Source organism: Papaver somniferum, chromosome 11 (assembly GCF_003573695.1).
Source record: "Papaver somniferum cultivar HN1 chromosome 11, ASM357369v1, whole genome shotgun sequence".
Classification (NCBI taxonomy): Eukaryota; Viridiplantae; Streptophyta; class Magnoliopsida; order Ranunculales; family Papaveraceae; genus Papaver; species Papaver somniferum.
Window position 1 is genome coordinate 79,105,841 of NC_039368.1, and position 17,040 is coordinate 79,122,880.

The 17,040-nt window shown below is 37.1% G+C and overlaps 3 protein-coding genes across 3 annotated transcripts; 1 reads left to right on the plus strand and 2 right to left on the minus strand.

Annotated features, from left to right (window-relative positions):
- The first annotated feature begins 1,460 nt into the window (after positions 1-1,460).
- On the plus strand, positions 1,461-6,792 carry LOC113324629 (probable ubiquitin conjugation factor E4). Its single transcript, XM_026572928.1, has 12 exons — positions 1,461-1,658; positions 1,823-2,005; positions 2,737-2,946; positions 3,055-3,167; positions 3,257-3,371; positions 4,229-4,306; positions 4,402-4,561; positions 4,841-4,959; positions 5,306-5,398; positions 5,928-6,080; positions 6,268-6,354; positions 6,452-6,792. Exons 1-12 carry the CDS (start codon positions 1,461-1,463, stop codon positions 6,542-6,544), a joined length of 1,602 nt encoding a protein of 533 aa, XP_026428713.1. The 3' UTR covers positions 6,545-6,792.
- Positions 6,793-7,422: 630 nt separating this feature from the next.
- On the minus strand, positions 7,423-8,337 carry LOC113324630. Its single transcript, XM_026572929.1, has one exon. The coding sequence runs from the start codon at positions 8,335-8,337 to the stop codon at positions 7,423-7,425; it is 915 nt and encodes a 304-aa protein (XP_026428714.1).
- Positions 8,338-10,032: 1,695 nt separating this feature from the next.
- Positions 10,033-16,733, minus strand: LOC113320175. Its single transcript, XM_026568114.1, has 9 exons — positions 16,559-16,733; positions 11,891-11,940; positions 11,744-11,787; positions 11,597-11,653; positions 11,423-11,494; positions 10,769-10,897; positions 10,545-10,658; positions 10,315-10,450; positions 10,033-10,229 (listed from the first exon to the last, which is right to left on the minus strand). The coding sequence occupies exons 6-9, from the start codon at positions 10,844-10,846 to the stop codon at positions 10,225-10,227; spliced, it is 333 nt and encodes a 110-aa protein (XP_026423899.1). The 5' UTR covers positions 10,847-10,897; positions 11,423-11,494; positions 11,597-11,653; positions 11,744-11,787; positions 11,891-11,940; positions 16,559-16,733; the 3' UTR covers positions 10,033-10,224.
- Positions 16,734-17,040: the final 307 nt, after the last annotated feature.

Below are 17,040 nucleotides of genomic sequence, written 5' to 3' on the forward strand. Positions count from 1 at the left end.
TACTCTTTGAGACAAGAAGTCGTATGCTATATATATATATACTTGGATTATACACATTTGGTATTTCGAGCCGAGTATACCTCGCCTATCTATATCTCGAAATATGTGTTGGTAAGCTTTTCGCTTCGATCAAGTTTATATTTGCCATGTGACGAAAGTCATGATATGTTTCAATCATCTTGAAAATTGCTTTGACGAGAAATGGTGTAACAACTATATAACGTCCTCTAAGAATGTTTCAATGATTGAAATGAGAGTTTAGATTACATAACCAATGGTGGACATAAGCATTGTTGTGGAAACACATTTATGTATAAGTCCTATTCCTTGAACCAAAGTTTGCGAACTTTGTTGATCAAGAGAACCGGAAGAATGGCGTGAGCCAAGTCCGCGAATTGTCGAAGTTCTCAAACCCGAGAATTTCTGCTGGAGTTGACAAACTACTTGCGTGAAGCTAAGTCCGCAAATGCAGTCTGCGAACCGGCGAAGTTCTCATACCCGAGAATTTCTGCTGGAGTTTGTAAACTCTCCCCGGTAACTTAAGTCCGCGAACCTAGTCTGCGAACTTGAGAAGGTTATATATTTGAAGATGATTTCTGAAATTAAACTTAAAAATACTAAGGAATGCAGTTTGCAAACCGTGGCTATAAAAGTTCATGAACCGATTCAAGTGAATCAAATCATCTTTGCTTCAATTGTTTCTTATGTTGTACATTAGATTTCCTTGCAATTGAACAACTCTCTAACTAGTTCATTTGAAGTCATTGAACTAGTTATGGTGAAGAAGAACATGGTTGATATAAAATGCTCATATGGCTAACCTTTTGGTTTAACAATTGTTGAACCAACAAGTGCATACGTTTGGGTACGGTTAACAAACCTAGAAGAGTGCATTGTCAAGTGTGTATAACAAGCTAAGTTTTCGATCTAACGGTTGAGAAATATTAGCTTGAATCTAAATCAGGTTTTCATCTAACGGTGAATATTGAATGCTTTGTTACTAAGCTAACATGATTGCAAAACCTGATTTGAAAGACTATATAAAGGAGACATCTAGTATTGTGAAAAACTAATCCCCACACCTTACGTGTGATACTAGTTTGCATTTTAGAGTCCTTTCTCCTTTAACCTTTGGTTTTCTTCTTCTAAAACTAGGTTAACGACTTAAAGACTTCATTGGGATTGTGAAGCCAGACCGATACTACTTTTATCGTAGTTGTGTGTTCTGATCTTGCATCTTCTATCGTACGAGTACAATCGATGGAACATACATGTTCTGCAATTCTCATTTGAGGTCGGATATTCTTAAGTTTTATTTTTTACTTTTGGGAATGGTGATCTCGAGTTCTGACACCTATTAAATTTTGATTTATTCCAGTGGATTGACAACCCTCCACGCATCGTCCAAAGAAGTTGCAGGATGGATTGATAAGCTTCAACATATTGGTGGCCTCAACTTGATGTCTAATTCTTCTGAAGAAGCCACCAGTTCTGGCAATAATATGGGTTTAGTTTCTATGCTCTCCAAGACCAATTCAACAGCTTTGCCTTGTGGGAAAACTATATATACATTTGGTTGTGAATTTTTTTTTATGACCGCGAGGGTGCTCCATTTGGGTCTAATCAAATCACTTTCTGAACTACAGCGCTTGCATCAGGTAACTAATATTACTTCGTTTTGCACGATACTTGTGGATCCTATAACGATATTTTTTAGTTGCTCTATTTTGCTCAAGTCTATGGTTTGTGTAGTTCTATTATCTTTTTGTGGTCGGACATAATTTTAATATCTCGAGTTGACTTATGCTGTATAAATTTGCAGAAACTGGGATTAAATAAAACCGCTCTGTCCATTATAAATGTGTTGGTTGGACAAGCTCCCTTCCCACAGCCAGAGAAGGATATGGAGCTTCTCCACAAGGAACTCGAAATTCTCTTTGAAGGGAATAGGAAACTCAAATTGGATTGGCGGAATTTTTGCTGTTATCTATCTCAGATACTGCAGGTATGTGCTCTTTTAAGACAAACACGCTATGTTAAATTGAAAATGCTCTTAGAGTAATCTATCTCTTGCCTTTTTCACTATTATCCACTTTATATATGAGCATATCCTTAATTTTTCAAGTTTGAAGTGTGTAATTCCAGTTTCTGTTGGTCCTTAATTTTTTTTCTTCATTTGTTTCTTTTGGATCTTATTCTCAAAGAGTTGTAAGATTTTGTATGATCACAGTGTCTGTCTGCCCGTGTATTGTTATTTGGAAACTAGGAGCAGGCCTAGTTGAAAGTAATCCAATTTAATCAGTGACAATGTATCAACCTATTATAGGTCAATTTAGCAAATTGGTCTTGGTCATCAAAGAAAATAATAACGTTGGTTCAGTATGAGAGCTCACTGAAAACCTAGCAATTTGTTGCACAAACAAAAGTTATTTATGGGAAGAAGTGACTGATGTAACTATTGGATCAACTTAGCAATTTGTTTTACAACAAACCAATAGTATGATATCTTATGTGTGTGTACAGATATCATTTTATTTATTTTTTTGAATTTTGGTGTCCAAGATGATATGCGTAAGTACGAGTTGTGCAATTCTGGATCCAAGATGGTCCACATTATGGTTTTCTGCTCATCAGAAGTATAGAGCTTTAGATTATTGATTACGTAGAATAACTAGTATTGTTTGGTATCCGCCTTTTATTGTTGATTAATGTTTCACGACTAATTTTGTAATTCAGGATAAAGCATTACTCCAGGAGGCACTGTCTTTCTACCGTTTGATGGTTGTTTGGTTGGTGGACCTTGTGGGTGGGTTTAAAATGCCTTTACCATTAAGCTGCCCTATTGAATTTGCTTGCGTGCCTGAGCACTTTGTCGAAGATGCAATAGAAATGCTTATTGTAGTCTTTACATACTCTGAATTGTTGAATGATATCATTCCTGAAATGGTAGGTTTGCTTATTGCACTTGTGGTGTACCATTTAATTATAAATGCATTCTTTTCCTTCTTCCGAATTACTTCACGGATTTCTAATTTCTATTTATTTTCTCACCAGGATGAATTCATGAAATTCATTATAATGTTCATAGCGAGTTCGAATTATATTCGAAACTCTTATATAAGACAAAGGATGGTGGAACTCTTGGGTCTGTGTATCAGCAATAGAAGGTGTTTGGGCATTATTTTTGAAATTAGAATTTAGTCATTCTTGCATTTGTATGTTTTTTGTTGACCATACTTTGGTTTCCAATCTGCAGATGCTCATCTTCAGTGATCACCATTTTTGAAGGCAATCAACTATGTGTTGAATATCTTGTTCGGAATCTTCTAGCGCTTTACGTTAGCAAGGAGTTCACCGGTTCTCCAAATCAGGTGATTCTATTTAGTACATTTAAAAGATCTTCAGTATAACCCCTTAAGAATAATGTCACATGATCATATCTAACACCATTTCCAACCATTTATCTGACACACGCCAAGTTCCAGATAGACAGTAAAGACGGAGATCAAGTGTAATCCAAACTTTGTTTATCTTTAATTACAATCACTCGATCATAAAACACCAAGAAAAGAAGCAACAAACACAATCTAATCAAAGCTCTTAGTTGATTTTCATTTCATAACACCCCAACAAAAGTATGAGATATTCTTGTTTTAATTAAACAACTGAAGGTGAAAGACTATCGTTAGTATTCGGAGTTCTACCAGGGACACCACCAGTATATATTTCACTAACATTCCGTTTTAGCAAATAAAGCTGTCAATATTATACGTTGGGCTCCACAATCACCCTTTTAATTGTACTGCTTCTAATGAATCATCATATATAAGATGGATCATGATATAAATTTCTAGCTGAATTTATTACATATGATTAATCCCAGAAGCAACAAATAAGTAGGACGTGCTCGTTATCTGGTCAATATGCACGAAGTTCATATATCTGCTGGACTGCAATTTTCTGTCGGCATACAAATTAGGCAGTGAAGTTCATCATATATCTGCTGAACTGCAATTTTCTGTCGGCATACAAATTAGGCAGTGCAGATTTAGCCATTCAGTTGCTTGTCTGTCTATCAACCTACAGTAGTCTTCGTGTTTTTTTTATGTATTCGTTAAGAGTTGCAAGAACTTACACTGGTTAACAATTGGCGTATTAGTGATCTTGAGCTATCTATTATCTTACTTTAGTTGCTGACAGTTTATTTTCCATCTTTTGCTTGATCAAGGTCCAATTCCGCAGAAGTATTATGCAGATTCTTGCCTACTTGTGGGAGATCCCATCCCACCGTAATGCATGGAGACAGGTGTGTATTTCTGTTACTCCTATCTGTAACACTTCACTTAGTTCCGAAATTCGAGACAGTGTGAGCTGATTAACCATTCATTCATTGTTTTCCAGATTGCTGAAGAAGATACTGGTTTTTACGTGGTATTTTTGAATTCAGTGATCAGCAAAAATATTCAACTTCTTGACAACAATATTAATAGAATACTACAAGCGACCGATGAGGAGGTGTCTAGCACCAGAGCCTTATATATCCAGCTAGAAAAAGATATGAGTATCTGCTGATTTTGAGGAAAGTTTTGACATGCCTCAGAATTAGTATTCAGTACATCTGATTTAATATATATTGGATTCTTGTGGGTGATTGGAGGTTGTAAGCCTTATGTAATCGCGAGCGTGGAAATGCCAGCATTTACTTCCGAACAGATTGTTGTTCCTTTCCTCCTTCCACATATGGTATAACCTTTCTTAACTATGGTGTTTTCGTGTTATGCACTGCCCACATCTTTTGTTCCTAATAATGTCTCTGATTAATCATCTTAATTCCAAGTAGACACGGTGGTCATGATGCTCAATTACTTCTTGTTACATCTTGTTAGCCTCTACGTAAAATCATTTGGTCCAAGACAACCTAACGAGGGTGGTTATCACCTGAAGATATTGCTTAAGGAGGTTAGTATGCAATCCTTGCCATTACCTGATCTTGTGCCGAACTTTTTATACCTGGCACACATTCTTAGTATAACTTGAAATGAGTATGTGTGCTTAGAACATTGGAAATGGTAATCATTGCGTTGATTTCACATCATGCTAGTCAACTAGTAACCAATTTTGCTTATGGGTCCCAGTTACATTTGATATTGAATCCATAATTTTTTATTTTTTTTTAATTAGCTGTTACTCTTGTGACATTGTTCAAAAGTTCCCATTGTTCTCTCTCAGTCAGTTCAGAGTTACATTGTTAGTCCAGTTCTACCACCAGTCTGCCGAACTGATTTATTGAACAATTTGTTGGAAGATTGTCAGGATTTACGTACATCTTGCGAGGGGTGACAAAGAAAATATTTTTCCAGCTGCTATCTCAAAGGATAGTCAATCAAACTGCAAGCAGGTAATTTATTTAGTTGTGTCAAAGCTAGGGAGTGTTTTTTCTTGGGACCCTATCAAGTTGTCCAATGCCACTTGATTTTGATTGACTCTTTCAAGTGAGGTCATACTATTCATATTTCCAGAACTATATTTTTGGGAAACCATGTAGGAAAAGCAGTGCAAACTGCAAAGACCAATAACGGAATATTTATGTAATAGTAGCTATCCTTTAATTGGTTAGGATCGCTTGTTACAATCTTTTAGCTCCATGTTTTACTATCTAGATATTTTCTGTTTCTATTTAAACATTAAGAAATTGACCATTAAGAAATTGACCGTTAAGAGGAAAATTACTTCATTAGAAATACGGCTGGTATCATGGGAATGCAGGTGTGTCCATGAAATAGCAAATAACTGAAGGCGAGGTCCCTGTGGACCCTAATTCTTGCGAGTATTGAAGCAGTGGTTTTCTTGGGTTTCCCTCTTTTTATCTGTAGCTAAATTGCATTAACTAATTTGCGCTAGGTCTTGACAGTTTTTATGTTCCTCAGTTGTTCATAGACGTCGCAGAAATTCTACAAGAAGACTGCTTTGTGGAAGAATTTATAGAGCTTGGCACCAGAGTTAATTTTGCCACTCTGAATGCAATTGAAACCGAGGCTTCCCTTGGAGAGATACCAAATGATTTCCTTGACCCAATTGAAGTAAGTTTTATTTCTGAATTCATGAGCTTTAATTGTTGCCTTGTTCGATAGATTACGTTGAGGAAATATACAGGAAATTCAAGTTGTTAAATTTTAAGAAGCGCCAAGTTCGCATAGAGTTGAAGCTGTCGTCTTTGTTTATCTTTCACATTTGGTATTGGTTAACAGATGATATGTTCATGCGCAGTTCAAATTAATGGAGGATCCTGTAGTTCTTCCTTCAACAAAGACAGTAGACCGATCAGTCATACAAAGGCATCTCCTGAATTATGATGTATGTCCTCCTGAATAGTGTTCATTTTTTTTTCTTATATCCTTTGAAGCTTCTTCTAATATGAACGTTAATTGTTCGTTGTTTATGTGCGTTACAGACTGATCCATTCAACGGTCTTCCTCTTACCCAAGAAATGATTATCCCAAATTTAGAGTTGAAAGCGAAAATCGTGAAGTTCACAAACTCTTAAGCTTTCTGAAGAACAATTATACGACGGAACTGCTACTTCCTGAGAAGTTCACAAACTCTAAGCTTTCTGAAGAATAATTATAAGCACCACCTGCAACTTCTTGAATAGGCACTTGCAATATTTGTATGTGGAGATACTGATGGAGATTCTGGCTTCGGAGGATTCGGGTTAATGGATTCGGGGTTACGGTTTGTACTGTGGCAGTCAGTTAGTTGTAAGCCTTGTTTGTTTGAGATACTATATGTAACTTTGGGGGTTTCCCTGTTTATTTATTAAAAAAATTAAAAATAAAAAGCCATATTTGTATGTAATTTTCCAAGTTTAGACTAGCAAGTTATGTTCATGCCTAGATGTTTTATGGGTACAAGCGAGGCTTATTTCAATGGCTCAAATTGGCATCATCTGAGCTGAAATGTTGGTGCAACTTCCTACACTGGGTTTTACACATTATTATATGATGACATCTGCATCTCACCATGCACCAAAAATCACTGTAACATTCTGAATTCTTTAAGGTGAAAAACTGGAGAAATATCAAGAATGAGTTTGTTTTTTTTTCTTTTAGGAAAACTGAGGCAAAGCTTAAGGAAAGTGATACATAGAAGAGCTAGTGGTATCATTGGTTAGACAAACATCTGACACACTGCTAAGGTTTTTACAGACTATAGCCATATTTAAGGCTTGCATATTTTGGAGTCTATATAGAAGTTTAAGACCCGTTAAAACAAAAGTTACAGGTTTAATTTTTAATGTGGTATCTTCATTCAAAAGCTGCTTTTCCCTGTGATAGTTCCTGCTGAATCTTCCTTTGATGACTTTGATGTAAAGAGCATTGAAATGTTCCAAAATTTCATTGGTTTCAACATGTATCTCGATATTCATGTGATGCTTTTCCTCAGTCCAGCAAATGCTAGTTCTCCTCCTCCTGTGGCTCTGCTTGCTCCCAATTGGCCTGTGTGTCCTCTATTATCAACATATTTGCCTGCAAAATCAGTAACAGTCAGAGCTGAGAAAAACTGATAACTGTTAGGATCTTGTATAGTGCAGATTTTGATTATGTAACCATAATCCTGCTTTTGCCGAGGGATCCCAACATGGAATCCTGTTTCTTCTCTTTGAAGACCAGTTTCAGAGATATGCCCCTGAGTATTCAGGGCATGATGAGCCAAATTTTGGATTCTGTTATAATCACATAAGTGTTGTTGAATACTAAGCGTGGTTTTCTTAGAATTGGGTTTGATGTTTTGGAAAACTAGATCACATCTAGCCTTCCAAATAAACCAGCAAGTAGTAGCATAAGTGCTCATATTTTCACCGTTGCTTGTATGTTGAAACCAAGTATTGAACCAATCCATGAAAGGTGTTTGATGGTCAAACAGACCATGACTTTCACCAAACATATGATGCCAAACATCAGTAGCAGCTGGGCAATTGAGGAACATGTGTGTCATTGTCTCCTCCCCACTTTTGCATATTTTGCATGTAGGATCAATATAGTGAAGAATGCTTGCGGTTTTAGCATTAGTTGGGAGGATTTCATGAGCACATTTCCAGAGAAAGATTTTGATAGCAGGTGCAACTTCCAAACTCCATAGAGCTCCCCAGTCTCTTGTTGCATGGTCATTTCTGTAAAGATTCTCTATTTTGGCTTTGTACAGAGCTTTAACAGAGACTTTTCCTATATTGTTGAGGTTCCATTGCATGTTGTCCTCTTCCCTGGTGTGGATAACAAGATTAGTGATAGCTTGAGAAATATCAGGACTGAAGATCTGTTGAATAAGATGATGTTCCATTCCCTTTGATCTGTCATTCAGTGAGCTAGAAGCTGAATACCATTGGGGCAGTTTGCAGGTTTTGTAAGTTTGTCAGTTGAATTAGGTATCCATATGTCCTCCCAGACTCTTATTTTGTTGTCATTGCCTATTCTCCAGAAGCAGTGTTGCTGAATGTTCTGAATACCTTCAAGAACCCCTTTCCATATCCAAGAATCTCCATCTTTAGCTTTGGTGTTCATATTTAGCACATTTCTTCCTATTAAGTATTTGGCATCCATCAATTGGAACCATAAAGAATCTTTATCCTGTTCCAATCTCCACCCTATTTTTGTTATCATGGAGCTATTGAAAAGTTCCATATTCATGAATCCTAATCCACCAAGATCCTTAGGTTTGCATGTAGCTGTCCAAGCCTTAGGGTAGTATCCAGTGGGATTTTCCAGATTCTTCCCCCAGAAGAAATCCCTTTGTAACTTGTTAATGTCTTGACAGGTTTGCTTTGGTATTCTGAAACAGTTCATTTGGTAGATACTGGCTGTTGAAGTGACAGATATTATTAAAACTTCTCTTCCAGCAGGGTTTAAAGGAGTATTCTTCCAACTTGAGAGCCTCATCTTCATCTTATCCACTCCTGGTCTGAAAGATTGTATCTTGCTTTTATGAGTGAATAGTGGAGAGCCTAAGTACTTGTCATTTAAAGGTAGAACCTGAACTCCTAACAAATTGCAGATTGTAGGAATTAGAGCTGGATCAGTGTCCTTGCTGAAAAAAGCACCAGATTTATTGAAGTTGATAAGTTGACCAGAAGTGTCCTCAAAAATATTGAGGATGTCCTTGAGGTTTTGGGCTTCAGTTGTATTTGCTTTGCAGAAGACCATACAATCATCAGCAAACAGAAGGTGGTTTATTGATGGAGCATTCTTGCAGATTTTTACTCCCGAAATAATGCCCAAGTCTTCAGAATGAGATAGAGTTCTAGATATGGCTTCCATACAGAAAAGGAATAGATATGGGGATAGGGGATCCCCTTGTCTGAGCCCTCTTGAGGGGTTGAAGAAGATATCTGGAGAACCATGTATAAAGACAGCTGCAAATGTAGTAGAGATGCATTGCATGATCTTCTTGTACCAATCAGAGTTGAAGCCAATTTTAGTCATAATGGTATGGAGAAATTTCCAGTCAACTCTAACAAAGGCTTTTGTCATATCAATCTTGATCCCCATGCTTCCTTTATTACCCTTTATACCTCTTCTGGTTCTCATGAAGTGAATAACTTCATGAGCAATGGCTATGTTGTCAGAAATTTGTCTTCCAAGAATGAGTTTGCAGTTTTGGAGAAATTTAATCCCACAGAAACGACGTCAAAGTAATTACATCTTTGATACTATGAAACAACACCCACCATCTTCAATGACTGTTCTCATACTACTCCCTCCGTTCCACTTTATTTGATGTTTTAGGGTTTATTTTTTGTTCCAATCCGTTCCACTTTATTTGATGTTTTAGGGTTTATTTTTTGTTCCAAAATAGATGAGAGTTTTAGTGTTTTTCCCAAATTCTCTCTGATTTACCCTTAGTTTGGAATCAACACATAAACAATTACTCCAATTTTTAAATATTTCCCATAGAGGATATACACTCTAATCTATAAAAATTTGGTACATCCCAAGTAAATTACAATGGGATTGGTAACTTTCACTGTAATCTAGAAACTAAAAAGTAGGTCATTTAATTTTTTTTAAAGGTATTAATATGTGTAGAATTGGAAAAATTTATCTCTCCCTGATAATTCTTAATCTGCGTGAAAAACTCTACAACATCAAGTAAAATGGAACGGAGGGAGTATAAAACAACACCAACCATCTCCAATGTTCTCACTACTTTTGCACTTAGCTCCGCAACATTTTACCCTGAAATGCAAGACAAATTAATCATTTTACGAAGCAGATATAATACATTAGTACCATTACTCATATCCTACTCTGCATACTATACCTGTATCCAGAATGTCAAGGAATTCCAAATAAAGAACGTCATGCAAATCTGTATCAGTCCACGGGCCACCGTAGTTCATTTGTAATGTCTCTAGGCCATTTGCAGCTCCTTCATGGTCGGGATATGAACCATTTTCCTGATACTCAAAGGCAATTTGATTAAGTTGTGTCCTTAATTAACAATCTTCGGTAATCATGGAAGACCAACTCAAGTAAAATTAAGTAACTTACTGAGTCCGACTCTGAATCCGTATAGGTCATTCTCAACATATCCAGGCCACTAGGCCGTTCAACAGAAGAGAAGGATCCCTCCTCAGCGACATCCAGACCATACGCAAGATAGTTCTGAAAATGTTAAAGTTAAGATAAGGCTAGGGTTCGTTTACTAAGATTTCATATATTAAGACATAACAGAACGGAAGGATGTAAGAGACATAAAACTGGATACGACTTACCGTACTAGAAGCAGCATTGCGCTCAGAATTATCTGGCGAGGTATTTGATTCCATATCAGCATCCAAAATTGTCTGCATTGTTAGGAGGCCATCTGCAGTTCCTTCTTGATCAGACAAGGAACTACTTTCCTGACATTTGATTACCAGCTGTTCTCAGTCAAATGTTCTCAAGGAAAAGTAAATAAAACTTACAGAATCCTTGCATTGATTTTAGCTCTTAATTTAAAGATTGATCACCAGACATGGTGATCCAAAATTCGGCTTATCACTAGCACAGTGGTCTTAATTACCAGCTCGGAATGGATATTGCCTAACATTTTACTGATTGTCATACCAAGCTACACTTTTATTTATATGGATGCTAATCAACTTAGATTATTCAAGAACAGCTTTCCATACTGGATTATTCCAAACATGAAAATGTTGGTGAGCATTCACCATGGGAACCTTAGCAAAGTGAGGGATGGTGACCGAAATACTAGTTTCTCTGTGTTTGTAATAAATATAGAGAGAACGAAAGCACTTTAAGTAAAAGTGGCAAAAAACTCATACTGGTCTCAAACAAATTATATAGAGACAAATAAGCTGTTCTCAGTCAAAAATCTTAAGTTACAATAGAAGTCCAACTCTCAAGTAAAAGTAAATAAAACTTACAGGTACAACATTATCTTCAGTAGAAGAGAAAGATGCTTCTGAGTCCTCTGATACACTATATGTAGGAGAATTCTGAAAAGTCGATAAGGTTAGTGTTCGTTTATTAAAAAATATATATGTAAGTCAGAATTCAAAAGTCAGTGTTCTAACAGACATGGATATGAGGACACTTACTATACTAGAATCAGAATCGTAGTTGGATGCATCTTCCAAACTATTGGCAGGAGACTTCTGAAAATTTAAAAGTTAAGATGAGGTTAGAATCGTTAGATACTTAGAGGATAAATCATTATTGAAGTCTTTAGCTAAGAGACAACTTACTGAATCACTGTGAGTTTGGATATTCCGGAGGAGAGGGTCCAAAACTGAGAGTAGAATCCGGAAAATTTAAAAGATACAATTAAAGGCCGGTCATTTCAAAAGTAATGGTAGCGTGACAATTAATAGGTGGAAGATACAGGACTTTACCTTTTCAATATCTGTGAGTATACCAGGAGCTATTCTTTCGCTCGCCATTTCTGCAAACAGAGGAAAAAACAAGGTGTGTAAATAGTTAATGCTCCCCACTTCTATAGTGCTACTATGTTTCTGAGACCATGCTACTTGCGCTTCCCTTATTCTTCCCGTTTGTGGTTTACCATTAATACTAAACAACACTTCTATCAATCCTATCTAATACACAGACCTGCATATGAATGAATAATCTTGGTCTACAATACCGTATGCATCCAAATGAATCTTCTCCTATGAATCGTCATTCACATGAGATCTATGGCAAAGTGTTGAGTTGTTGAGAGCCACACAAGGTTCTATACATACAGTAGCAGCTATTGTTCTCAGGGTCTCAGAAGTAACGACTCAATGCATTCACACAGATAACAATGTGAAAAGGTACATTGTCAGACAAAAGATTGATGCTATAGTAAATCTTCAATGCTCTTTTTCTCAAAGGTTGATATTGGTCTATGAATGGCAACAAACAGAGATGTGAATGCTTGGCTAGACAACTGGATGCCTACGTTGCACCAATTCTCTCTCGATCGAGCAAGATACTGCTGTGAAGTATGTAACCAAAAATCATTGACTTGCTCTAGTGTGGATGTAGCTGTAGTACTCAAGTTCTAAGACATCTTATCAGAGACCATATTCTGCAAGAAATACTTCTAAGGGAACCCCAGACAGGAACGTATGGAATTTTTTTTGAAGTCATTTAAAAAATTGCCCGATCTTGTACTACAGATGTTGCTACCTTTCCTAGGGAACGTATGTGGCAGGTGTAGAACATAGCCCAAGAGTTCGTTTCTACGAGTCAATAGGAGTCATTGGACACTGCTAGATCAGCCATACTTTTCGCATCACTCCTGCACCTCAGATTGGAGGAAGCACCTACTAGTATGATCCACTCTATTATAACTTGCCGGCTAAATTATGGGGACAGGGACAAAAAATTCTTATCCGGTTCTCTCAGCCTAATTCTTTTGTTTGTTTGTGTGGATTAGACACTACTGTGTTAGCACCGTAAGCATGGTGGGTCAACTGATCATACTGTGACTGCTGAATAGCCTCACCACATTATGTGCTCCAAATCTCATAAAGTTTGTCTACAGGTTCAATGACACAAGAATCCTATAGAGAAGAACAACCAAAATAGTATTTCTGATGGTACAAGTACACTAAAACAGATAAAATATTTGACAAAATGCGGCAGTATTAAATTCAAAAGAGCAAACTTATAGCTACGTGTAGGCAGACAGCCAGGAATAGCATGGGTACAGAGATGATCAACTTGACAAGTTGATTAGCATATACACCTAGAGGTTCAACTGACAGAAACTACTACGGCGAACTGATAGTCAAGATCTAGAATGCTGTGCATGCAGTAGTAGCTGTTGTTTTCAGGACAGCAAGTTAAGGATAGTAAATATTCAGTGCTCTTCAGTAAAGGAGTCCCTTCAGAAATGCAGAAACAAGTGACCTCGGTTTTGGGAGTGAAGAAAATGGAAACTAAAGATAAATATCTTGGGGTTAAGATCCTTAAATCTGGAATTACATGCATTTTCTTATGGATAAGTTTGATGTTAAACTATCAGGATGGAAGAAGAATTGTCTTTTCATGCGGGAAGAACCACCTTGATTCAATCTGTCATAGCTTTCATTCCATTATTACATGGCCACATGGATTGTTCCTGAACAAGTTTTTGCTAAACTTACTCTCGTAATATTCACAACTTTTGGTGGGGTCATACTCATGATCAGAAAAGGAGGCACCGTATCCGTAGGATTGGTTCACTGCCTGCAAGGAACAAGGTCTGCTGAAACTAGAGGATCTAAATAAGGCATTAGGCACAAAGCTTGCATGGAGGTTGCTTCAAGATTCTGCATCAATATGGGATCTCTACTTCATGCAAAACATCTACAGTGTTACTAAGTTTCTGAGACCATTCCACTTGCACTTCCCTTGTTTTTCCCATTAAGTGTGGTTTACCATTAATAAATTACACTTCTATCAACCCTATCTAATACACAGACCTGCATATGAGGACATACGGATTGAATGAAAAACTTTGGTCCAAAATACCATATGCATCCAAATGAATCTTTCTCCTGTTAATCGTCGTTCACATGAGATCTATGGAAAAGTGTTGGTTGTTGAGAGCCATGAAAGGTTATGTACATACAGTAGCAGCTATTGTTCTCAGGGTCTCAGAAGTAATGACTCAGTGCATACTCACAGATAACAATGTGAAAAGGTACAATGTCAGACAAAAGATTGATGTTATAGTAAATTTTCAGTGCTCTTTTCTCAAAGGTTGATATTGGTCTATTAATGGCAACGAACAGAGATGTGAATGTTTGGCTAGACCACTGGATTCCTTCGTTGCACCAATTCTCTCTAGATCGAGCAAGATACTTTTGTGAAGTATGTAAACAAAAATCATTGACTTGCTCTAGTGTGGATGTAGCTGAAATACTCAAGTTCTAAGACATCTTATCAGCGACCATATGGTGCAAGAAATACTGCTAAGGGAACCCCAGACAGGAACGTGTGGAATTTTTTTTGAAGTCATTTCAAAAATTGCTCTAATGAGGCAGGAGAGCCAATCTTGGACTACAGCTGTTGCTACCTTTCCTAGGGAATGAATGTGGCAGGTGTGGAACATAGCCCAAAAGTTCGTTTCTACGAGAAAATAGGAGTCATTGGACACTGCTAGATCAGCCATACTTTTTGCATCACACCTGCACCTCAGATAGGAGGAAGCACCTATTTATGACCCACTCTACTATAGCTGGCTGGCTAAACATATGGGAGACTGCTACAAAATTTCTGATCCGGTTCTCTCAGCCTTTGTTTTTGGATTAGACACTAGTTAGTGGTGTTCCCATTGTAAGCATGGTGGGTCGACTGATCATACTGTGACTGCTGAATAGCCTTACCACATTATGAGCTCCAAATCTCATAAAGTTTGTCTGCAAGAGGTTTAATGTCACAAAAATACTATAGAGAAGAACAAAGTAGTATTTCTGAGGGTACAAATACACTAAATCAGAGATAATATTTGACAAACTGAGCCAGTATCAAATTCAAAAGAACAAACATATCGCTACCTGTAGGCAGACAGCCAGGAATAGCATGGGTACAGAACAAACAACTTGTCAAGTTGATCACCATACACACTAGAGGTTCAACTGACAGAAACTACTATGGCGAATGGATAATCAAGGTCTAGAATGCTGTACATACAGTAGCAGCTGTTGTTTTCAGGACAGCAAATATTCAGTAGGTAGTAAATATATCCTTTAGAAAAGCAGAGACAAGTGACCTCGGTTTTGGGAGTGAAGAAAATGGACATTAAAGATAAATACCTTGGTATTCAGATCCTTAAATCTGGAAATAGATGCATTTTCTTATGGATAAGTTTGATGTTAAACTATCTGGATGGAAGCAGAACCGTCTTTCCAATATTTTACACGGCCACATGTATTGTTCCGGAACAGGTTTTGACTAAACTAACTCGTAATATTCCCAACTTTTGGTGGGGTCATACTCGTGATCAGAAGAGGAGGCATTTTATCCATTGGGATTGGTTCACTGCATGTACGGAACAAGGGGGGTCTAGGTATGGTTAAACTAGAGGATTTAAATAAGGCATTAGGCACAAAGCTTGCATGGATGTTGCTTCAAGATTCTGCATCATTAAGGGGATCTCTACTTGATGCAAATTACCCCCACAATGCTGAATTCTGGACGTGCAAAACCCCAAACAGTTGTTCCAGCACTTGGCTAGCAATTTAGAGTTCTACGAATGTCTTAAAGAGGGAAGCCGTCTATGGGTAATTGGCAATGTCATCTTGCCCAACGTTTGGTTGGTTCCTGGGTGCCTTCTCTGCCTAATCACAAACCTCCTATTCCAGTAAGTGATCCCATTTACAATTGTTTAATCCTTTTACTACTGGAATGACAGAAATGAAGATCAGTAATACAGGTGCTAATGGAAAAAATTTCTGGACTCTCACATAAGTTATCCAAATGAATCTTCTTCTCGAAATCAAAATGGGTTTCCTAGTAGTAAATTCTGGAGAAGGAAAAAGATTGCTCCTAAACTCTTCTTGTGAAGAATTATGCATGATGGTATCAGTCACCGTCATAAGATTGGAAAACACATTCCCCCTGTCTAAAAGTACTTATTAGCTTCCCCCTTGAGTTTTGACATTTATAAGGGGTCTTATATAAGTTTTAACAAAGTAGAACCCCCTAAATATATATATATATAAACAGTTCTATTAAACACAGTCTACTCCTCTTCAGTGCTTTACAAATACTCTACTCCAAAAACTCAATCCTCGGGAAACACACAAGAAGTCAAAAGATCAAAAACATACATTAACATATCGAGAGGAGAGTGAAGTTATTAACTATGGAACTGTTATCTTCACTAAATCTTGTTCTAATTGAAAATTTCTAGGGTTTTTTTTTTGTTATCGATATGTCTAGGTTAAGTTTAAAAACTAAAAGCAGTAGAGAGTATGCAAACAGATTCAAACACAATATGCAGATAAATTCTCACACAAATTTTCAAATCAGTGGTATTAACAATCTGGTAAAATTGTAGAGAAATCAGATCAGATCAGACTAACCTGATGATCCGCAGAAAGTAAGAATGGTTCTGAGAGAATGAGAATGATAATCAGCAACCACACACTTTCAGCCAGAATTTGCAGAATCAGATAATATGATGATTGAGCGAAACCTTCGGAATCAGAAATGGAAAGAAACGAGAGAGGAGAAAAAAAATCCCCAAATTTAAGCAAATTGTAAGAGAGGGAAAAACGCGGATATGTTTTATTTCTCTATTTGCTTTTGTTTTTTAAGCAACGTCATAGAAGACACAACAGTATTACGCTCCCACTACCTGCCGGGTGGGACTATGGTCGGCGGTGCACTTAGAAATGGCACGAGCCAAACGGGAGGTGTAGACCATGCCATCCAGATTTTCTTTTTGCCCATTGGACTTGCTGGAAAAAAAAAAAATTTGGTAAAAATGAAGAGTATTTTTTTAAGTTCCGTTTGGGATTGTTTTTTCTCAATTAAAAGTACTTTGTAATAAATTTTTATAAAA

Coding starts and splice junctions, on each gene's coding strand:
- LOC113324629 (XM_026572928.1), top strand. CDS start 1,461: ATGTCTAATTCTTCTGAAGAAGCCACCAGTTCTGGCAATAATATGGGT. Junction 4,562..4,840: donor CCAGCTAGAAAAAGATATGA/GTATCTGCTGAT, acceptor AATTCCAAGTAG/ACACGGTGGTCATGATGCTC. Junction 6,081..6,267: donor ATTTCCTTGACCCAATTGAA/GTAAGTTTTATT, acceptor GTTCATGCGCAG/TTCAAATTAATGGAGGATCC.
- LOC113324630 (XM_026572929.1), bottom strand. CDS start 8,337: ATGGAACATCATCTTATTCAACAGATCTTCAGTCCTGATATTTCTCAA.
- LOC113320175 (XM_026568114.1), bottom strand. CDS start 10,846: ATGCAGACAATTTTGGATGCTGATATGGAATCAAATACCTCGCCAGAT. Junction 10,659..10,768: donor GCAATGCTGCTTCTAGTACG/GTAAGTCGTATC, acceptor TAACATTTTCAG/AACTATCTTGCGTATGGTCT. Junction 10,451..10,544: donor CGGATTCAGAGTCGGACTCA/GTAAGTTACTTA, acceptor TTTGAGTATCAG/GAAAATGGTTCATATCCCGA.